This window comes from Marmota flaviventris, chromosome 3 (genome assembly GCF_047511675.1).
Source record: "Marmota flaviventris isolate mMarFla1 chromosome 3, mMarFla1.hap1, whole genome shotgun sequence".
NCBI lineage: Eukaryota > Metazoa > Chordata > Mammalia > Rodentia > Sciuridae > Marmota > Marmota flaviventris.
Window position 1 is genome coordinate 162,150,029 of NC_092500.1, and position 8,903 is coordinate 162,158,931.

The following is an 8,903-nucleotide window of genomic DNA, read 5'->3' on the forward strand; positions in this document are numbered from 1 at the left end:
TCAAGCTCCCAGAGAGCAGGAACTATGTGAAATACAAAGTTCCCTCACAGCCTGAGGCGTGTGAACCATCAGATAATATAAATCCCCACACCTCCTCAGGAAAACATGGAAGGAGAGGTCCACTGGGGCACCAGGAAGCAATGGTGCAACTACATTTCCCAGAGATCCCTGGGTGGACTCTAACCAGACTCTGGGGGTGGGACAATTTGGTAACCAATGAGAGCACTTCCTCTGCAGACGTAGGAAGAGGCAGACTGCACACAGCCTGGTTCCTGGTCTCAGGCTCTGGTAACCTGGTAAGTGGAGCTCCCCACTGACCTGCAGTGGGCTTTGAAACTGGGGTTTCCTCTGATCTCAAAGGGAGTGCAGGAGGCTAGATTCTACTCTGCCCTGAATTCCAAGTTCTAAGTTGTTCAGAGAGTTGGGTGGCTCCTGCTTGGAACTAATGCTGTAAATGCTATGCAACTTAATGATGAATCTAACAGACTCTCAGTTCACACCACCTGGGTGACAGGCACGGCCACACCACATTCTAGCAGAGAGAACTTGAACAACTCTTTTTAGCTCCCTTTCCCATCAGTAATACTGAGCTAATAATGGTACTTACTTAAAGTTTGTCATGCAGACTCAGTATTAAAAGGTAGCAGCATTTAAGGGAAATTCCTCAACTGGATTTCTCTCTTGGAAACCTTGGACAGTCCTGTACACTGTCCTCTGTCTTCAACTAGGTGTGTCCCAAGAGGTCCAGTTAATCCTGCAGGGAGCAGACTCATAACAATCCTGCTCCTTTTGCCTGAGCTGATCAGAAACCCCCAATGGCCCCCAATGTCCTGCGTGTCTGGATTTTGTTATCTGCAATGTCTAGAGAAATTCCTGGGGGAATGTTTACCATGTTGGAAGGAGGCTTAGTGGGGAGGGTCTTGAGGAGCTATAAGGGATGAAAAGTCAACTACTTCACTGTTCCTGAGAGTAGGGTGTCCCCCCTGAACACTGACTACAAATTACACAGGAGCAAGGAGCCTCCCTAGGCAAGGATGCCGAGGAGCAGGGGACTCTGTGCTCTGGACTCTGCTCCTGTCCTCTGGCAGGATGCCCACACGACAATCCTCTCTCTGGCTCTTTCCTGTTAAACTGCTCTCTCCCTTTCCTGTCCCCGCCCCTCCTACTGCCTTAGACACAGAACAGCTGGGCACACCCTGTCCCTCAAAAGGAGCTTTCTGGCTGTCAGCTCTCTAGCTGCCCCCTGTCCAGAGACTTATTTCTTGGCCTCACCATCTTCGGCTATAGCCACTATTGCTCTTCAGGTTTGATTCCTGCCTTCAATGGTACCCTGTCCCCCCTTCCTAGCCACTGACGGCATTCCCAGGGAGCTATGGTTGAGACACAGTTCTTTTGCACACTAAGGATTATTGAATAATAGTCTTTATTTTTTAATATTTATTTTTTAGTTTTAGGTGGACACAATATCTTTATTTTATTTTTATGTGGTCTGAGAATCGAACCCAATGCCTCACACATGCTAGGCAAGTGTGCTACCACTTGAGCCACATCCCCAGCTCCAAATAATAGTCTTTAGCTGTGGCCAGCCTAGCAAGTCCTTTTCCATACAGATAGTCAGCAGGTTGGCTGGGGTATAGTGTCAAAAGCATGGGATGCTGGGCACTTCACTGTAGTAGAAATTAAAGAAGAGATAAAAAGAAATAGAAATAGTATACATACAAAAATAAAAGCAGTTCATTAGCTTTCCTTGGAAATCTTCTATGCAATATTGCTAGTAACCTATGAAGTAGGTGTAGAAGTTTCTGCCACAATCCCTAATAGGGTTTGTGCTGCTTGTAGCTTGAAGATATAACAACAGCATCTCATGTACAGCCTCCCTCTGGATCAGTCTGCCTTTCTTGGGGGGGTGGGTGGTACTGGAGATTGAATTCAGGGGCACTCAATCACTGAGCCACATCTCAGCACTTTATTGTATTTTATTTAGAAACAGGATTTCACTAAGTTGCTTAGGGCCATTGCTGAGGCTAGCTTTGAACTCAAGATCCTCCTGCCTCAGCCTCCCAATCCCACTGGGAATATAGGCGTGCGCCCGGCTTCAGTCTGCTTTTAATTCTTCTAGGTTGGACTCTTGCTCACAACTCTATTGGGGGAGAAAATAAGGGTTTAACAAAAAAGTTGAAAATCACATGAACGATGCAGAGATCCCAAAGACCTGGAATTGAATAGGTTCTGTCTGTCAACCCACTCTCCTGAGGAATATCCCACATGGTGATCTGTCATTGAAACACCATGTTTTAGAGATAAATTACCACAGTTAATCCAACTGTTGCATGTTGACCATTGGACAAAACAATATTCATGTGATCTGCAGAAAAAATGCAAGCCATTTTCATGGCCTCCAAGCCCTCTAGAAGTCACCTCATTGTGGGTATCTTTCACACAGCTCTCCAAAGTGACCACACTGGTGACTTCGGTCAGATTCCCAAAATTCAGACATTGGGACAAGGGTCCCTGTGCAACTGACTTAAGGAAGTCCTGGAGAAACCCTGCTGTGTTGGGATGTAAATTATAACTCAAAGTGTGTTGAGACCCAAGCAAGGCAGCTGGGCGTTCAGATCATGGACACTGGGCTGCACGGGCCGGATGTCAATTCCCGGCACGGCTAGCTCCAAGCTAATGAGGGCAAGAAGCTCCAGAAGTCCCTGAAAGAGAATCCAGGGTGCAGGTTCTTAAGGATAATGGCACAAGGAAGGCCAGGGGTACCATGATATGGTGAAAGAAATCTAAAGAATCTAGGTGACTTGTAGACAGCATTGTCCCCACAAGTGACTCAGTCCTGGGTCCTCCCCACCCATGTGTCCTCTCTAGGTGCACTGACATTCTCTGTTCTTTACACTTCTGTGCTGACGGTGGAGACCAATGATCCAAAGGGCTCATGTGAACTGTGGATTTTTCTTTTTTTAATGTTTTAAATTATTTTAGCACTCTCCAGTTCTCTCCTGGCTCTATCCCTCCATGTTTTATTCACCTACATGCTTTCTGCCTCATTGTTTTAGTCAGCGTTTTCACTGCTATGACTTAAAGCTCCGATCAGAACAACTGAAGGGAAGAAAAGTTTATTTGGGGGCTCACAGTTCCAGAAGTCTTGGTCCATAGGCAGCCAGCTCCATTTCTTTGGGCTTGAGGTGAGTACATCATGGTGGAAGAGTGTGGCTGAAGGAAGCAGCTCACATGATGATCAGGAAGCAGAGAGAGAAAGAGAGACAGACTCCACATACAAAATATGTACCCCAAAGGCACACCCCGAATGCCCAGCTCTTGCAGCCATACCCTATCCATCTTCAGCTACCACTCAGTTAATCCCATCAGGACTAATTCACGGATTGTGTTAAGGCTCTCGTAACCCAATCATTTCTTCTCTAAACCTTCTGGCATTGTCTCATACATGAGCTTTTGTCTGAGACTGCACATCCAAACCATAACACTCACCTTTCAGTAATTTCACCAGAATATGATTGTTTACAGAATTTTAATCAGGTAACCATTGGCCTGGATGACTCCAGTGCTTTACATTCCCAAGTAAACAACAGAAGAAAACCAGAAACTTTACCAATCAGAAGCCGCCAACTAACCCGTACCTAAGAATTTTCCACTTTATCTAATGAAATATGGTTTTTGTGCTCTTTGTGGGAACGTCCTATAGAAGTGTCTCTCCTGCCCTGTCTTCCTCCCTTCGCCGGGGACGTTGAGTGCTTGTGATCTGGTGCTCCCTGAGTGATGTAGTTCTGTCTGTTCCAACAAACTCGAAATTTCAATGTCCCTAAGTTTATCGTGTAAGAGTTCCAGAGTTGGCAGTGCTGGATCAGAACTTCCTAGTTCTGGTCTTTCTCAATCTTCAGATTTAATCTTTCTTGCTTCTATTTTTGGATAAGCTGAAATGGCTTCTTCAATAGCCATAATGCTCATCACTTTTCTCCCCTTCGTTTGCTATTAAAAGGAGCCAGTGCTCACATCGGTCCTTTGTTGTGGCCGACTTCTTAGTTTTCCTTTTGATTTACTTGGTTCTGGGCAGTGAGGAGGAAAGACTTCCTCAGGATAGCTCACACTGCTTGCCTTTGTCAAGTTCTTCCACATTTCAAATCATCATCGGATGCAGGTTGCTGTTGTGATTCAATAAAATTCTAACACAAAGCCCATGTCAGGATCATACACTCTTCCCATACTTTGTAGACATAGTTCTAGGACTGCACCTTTGGATATTTCAGGGGAACATTCTGTTTCCAGCCTGATATTTTCTTCCATATGAAGTTCTTTCTCTGACAGATGCTTGAGTAGTTCTTTAAAATTATGAATTTCAAAAATTTAAGCAGAATATATGCCGATGTCAAGTACGTAGAATCAAAAGTTTCCAAGAATCTTGTCTCTTATTTTTCAAATTTGATTTCTTTTTCCTTTCTGGAAAATATATCTTTATCTATATCTATCTTGTATATATTTTCTATTATACTGTTCATATTCTTCTCTTCAGAAGCATGATGTGGCTTTTCTTTCCTTTCTGTATTGATTAGCTTTTCTTTTAATGTTGGAATGGCATTATCTTTTCATTAGTCTTTATATGAATATCAAGTTTTTTTCCACATAACTAATTATGGTATATCTAAATAGTTCTTCTCGCTTATGACTAAGTATAAGCTCTGTTTATGTTAAATTGATTAATTTTAATTAATCTTAATTAATTTTAATTAATCTTAATTAAGTTCTGAAATCTTTCTTTTCACAAACCAGATTATTTTATCATCTTATTTTTTAGTATTTATTACTAAGTCATTTTGCATCCTCTATACTGCCAAGTTCCTGAAAAGAACTTCTATCTATTCATTTTATATTTCTTCTTCCATTTCTTGTCTTTTGGTCATGCAATTTTTGTAGGTCATATCTTTTCTTCTAACACATCTCAGAGTCTATTTTCATTTATTTTGTCTTTCCATTCATGAATAAATGGCTCTGTCTCCACCCTTACTTTTTTCCTTGAGTCTAGTGTTGTAGGTGACGTGTCCATCTAGTGCTGGGCTTGGACTCCTGCCTTTCAGAGGAGGTGCAGAAAGATAACTATGACAAGAGACTCTTTGTGGCATATTTTCCACATATAAGTGCCCCTCTTTCTTTCTGTGGACTCCTTACATTAAGGGCATTACTTTGTTTTCCTACCTGTGTGTCCCCAGTTATAGTTGTCACCTAAGGAAGACCAGGTGCTACCAACTGTATACTGGCCTTTGGTGTTTATCTTAGTAGTAATCAGGGACATGGACCATAGTTCACCGTGCCTGCTGCTCCCATGGCAATTAATCACGTGGTTGGTGGTTCCTGGGTCCCCTCCTGGTGAGTTCCACAGCCTCCAAGCTTAAAGCTCATCAGGGTTCTTTCCATCTTCTGTGATCAGCCTTCCTGTACCCTTCTTGTGCAACTCAGAGGTTTCCTGCACTGTGCAGTACACTCCCTGTGATGTCACACTCCCTGTGACGTTCAGGGATTCTTCACAATTTATGGTCCACAAAACTACCCTTTGTTTTCAAGAAGAATCATGTTATACATTTTTTGAAGCCACATTTCCTATCATTTCTAGAGTTTGTTCCAGGAAGAGGAAACATTCTAAGGGTTTTGAATTACAACTTTTTGAAATCAACTTATTTTCAACTTACGGAATGCGGATAGAAAGTACCTTTTTAAGAGTCCCCAAGGGCTCCCTCTCTAGGCGGGCACACTGCCTGCTCCTGTATTGTCTTCTCCTCTAATGATCAAGGTGAAAAAAGGGATCTGTCACTGCACAGAGATGCTGCCAATCAACATGTAAAACTAGTAGTTTTGAGGAGCTCTTTCCCTGGCCACAACTTCCCAGGTGTTTGCAGTATCACACCTTGCACCACAGCTTTAGTATAGACTACTGCTTATGTTTAGTCACAGAATACCCAGTCAAATGTGGTTGCATGTCACCAGTCTAAGGCCCCTAACAAACATGTATAACATTTAGTTATGCATGATGACATTTTTATGGGTGAAATAAAATGATGTGTAGGGTTTTCTTCAAAATAATGTGGGGCTCAAAGGTTATGATAGGTCACCAATTTGAAAACAAATTGTAGAATTACAGAGAAAAAAAGAACAATACATATGCATCAGTCCCGTGGCCAGTCACGGTAAGCCACCTACTCCTCTTAGGTGAGCTTTCTCCTCTCTTCCTGTGTATTCAGTACAGACTGGCTAAGAAGGCTAAGAAGAACTGGGGTGGACTGAGTAAATGTCTCTTATGGCTGAGCCTCAGTGTTACAGGCTGACCTTATCCAAGTGTTGAGAAAGGGTACTGGTGTGAGTTGGGGTGAGAAGAAATGCAGTGACTCTATTGTCTTGAGGGGAAATGTGGCAAACGTCAGGACCACCTCCCCTGCTCACTCTCTAGAATCCTTACAGTCTTAGTGAGGATTTCTTAATGTTTGTAATTGAGATTCTCCTGTGCACTTACTATTCCTGCTTATTGCTTTAGTTTTCCCCAGGGCGTTTACCACACTCCCGTAAATTACATGATTTATTCATTTCCTCAGTTCACTATCTGTGTCATTCTAATTCCCACTGAAATGTAAGATTGTAGAAGGCAGGAAATACACTTTTATTTATGTATTTATTTAGTTAGTTTTTGTGCTAGGGATTGGCCCCATAGCCTCTCTACCAACAGGATATATCTCTAGCCCAGTAAAATATTCGTTGAGCTAATCGATCAATCAGTGAGTGAATCAATATAAATCTTTGAGTACAGAACTTATATAAGATTCTGCTAAAGGGAAATTTGAGTGGGTCAAGTACCATGAATGCCATTTACTCTACTGTAGAATTCTCCTGTTTGAATCCAGAACCATTTAGAAGCCTATCTTAATGGATACCAATTGGAACTCAGGGTTATTCATCACTAAGAAAACCACATCTAAACTGGTTATCATTTGACTCATCATGTAATCTGGATTTCTAGTTTCTGATACTTGAAAGATGGAAGAAATGATCAAACTTTCCTGCTAAGGGTCCCTGGAACTTTAGTGAACTATGAGTTTATATCGCTTCCTCCAATCAAAGCAAAAACTTATTACAGATATTTGCAAGCATTATTTGTATCTACATATTTGAAACACATTCTAGCTAAAGTTAGGCCTCTCTAGGAAATTCAAGTGCAAAACTAGCATAATTTGTTTTTGGTTTTGTTTTTATTTTCCTCACTTTAGGGACCATGGACATTGAAGCATATTTTGAAAGAATTGGCTATAAGAACTCTAGGAACAAATTGGACTTGGAGACATTAACTGACATTCTTCAGCACCAGATCCGAGCTATCCCCTTTGAGAACCTTAATATTCACTGTGGGGAACCTATGGAGTTGGACTTAGAAACCATTTTTGATCAAGTTGTAAGGAGGAAGCGGGGTGGGTGGTGCCTCCAGGTCAATCATCTTCTTTACTGGGCTCTGACCACGATGGGTTTTCAGACCACTATGTTGGGAGGCTACGTTTACAATACTCCAGCCAACAAATACAGCAGTGGTATGATTCACCTTCTACTACAAGTGACCATCAGTGGCAAGAACTATATTGCTGATGCTGGGTTTGGACGCTCCTACCAGATGTGGCAGCCTCTGGAATTAATTTCTGGAAAGGATCAGCCTCAGGTGCCATGCATCTTCCGCTTGACAGAGGAAGAAGGCATCTGGTACCTGGACCAAATCAGAAGAGAGCAGCACATTCCAAACCAAGAATTTCTCAATTCTGACCTCCTAGAGATGAATAAACACCGAAAAATCTACTCCTTTACTCTTGAACCTCGAACAATTGAAGATTTTGAGTCTATGAATACATACCTTCAGACATCTCCAGCCTCTGTGTTTACAAGCAAATCATTTTGTTCCTTGCAGACCCCAGAAGGGGTTCACTGTTTAGTGGGCTTCACCCTCACCTATAGGAGATTCACCTATAAGGACGGTGTCGACCTGGTAGAGTTTAAGACTCTGAATGAGGAAGAAGTCGAAGAAGTATTGAAAACTATATTTCATATTTCTCTAGAGAGAAAACTAGTGCCCAAACATGGTGATCGATATTTTACTATTTAGGAGAAGCAGCAAGCATGGTCTTTAATAACACTTCCTTACACTTTTTACTATATAAAATTTCAAATCTATTCAAGATTATAGAGAATAACATAATAAACCTGCGTATTGATTTCTCAGATTACCAACAATGAACTGATGACCTATCATAACCTTTGAGCCCCACATTATTTTGAAGAAAACCCTACACATCATTTTATTTCACCCATAAAAATGTCATCATGTATAACTAAATGGCTTTTGTTTTCAGGAACATAACCACCCTCCTTTCAAAATTAATACTAATAAAAGCATTTTAATAATGATGTTGTTTTCTTAGAACCCAGCCCTACTTATGCTGGAAAATGTTTCAACACTGGTTTATTGTTGAAGTCACAGAAAATTTATACTGGTAGTAAAGAGAAGAGTGAAAAAATAATTGCCATTAAATTCAGCTAGCATGCATACATTACCCAATTTTTATAAAACATCAGATTTATGATTCAGGATTGGAATGTAACAGAGAAGGAAGAGCTATGATATTGGTTTTGAATAGCCTACTAGTCCTTAAGATGAGACTTCACCCAATACACAGGAGTATGTGACCATCAGTGGCAAGAACTATATTGCTGATGCTGGGTACCAACAGGGCCATTCAGCTAGTGATTTCTTCCAGGGGTCTTTATAGAGCTTCAGTTGTTGATATACTCCTTTTCTTAATATGGGAATACTGATATTTAGAATTTCCAACTTCTAGTATTAAATAATTTGTATTTAAAACGTT

The 8,903-nt window shown here is 41.4% G+C and overlaps 1 protein-coding gene across 2 annotated transcripts; it reads left to right on the forward strand.

Annotated features, from left to right (window-relative positions):
• Positions 1-235: 235 nt before the first annotated feature.
• Positions 236-8,442, forward strand: LOC114085756 (arylamine N-acetyltransferase 2). 2 transcript variants are annotated; one of them, XM_071609249.1, is made up of 3 exons: positions 239-296; positions 3,057-3,185; positions 7,266-8,442. In XM_071609249.1, the coding sequence occupies exon 3, from the start codon at positions 7,271-7,273 to the stop codon at positions 8,141-8,143; it is 873 nt and encodes a 290-aa protein (XP_071465350.1). In that variant the 5' UTR covers positions 239-296; positions 3,057-3,185; positions 7,266-7,270; the 3' UTR covers positions 8,144-8,442. The 2 variants fall into 2 exon arrangements, with proteins under 2 accessions (XP_071465349.1, XP_071465350.1); XM_071609248.1 differs by lacking the exon at positions 3,057-3,185 and having other exon boundaries at positions 236-296.
• Positions 8,443-8,903: the final 461 nt, after the last annotated feature.

Excerpts from the sequence above, each read along its gene's own strand:
- LOC114085756 (XM_071609248.1), top strand. The coding sequence starts at position 7,271 with ATGGACATTGAAGCATATTTTGAAAGAATTGGCTATAAGAACTCTAGG.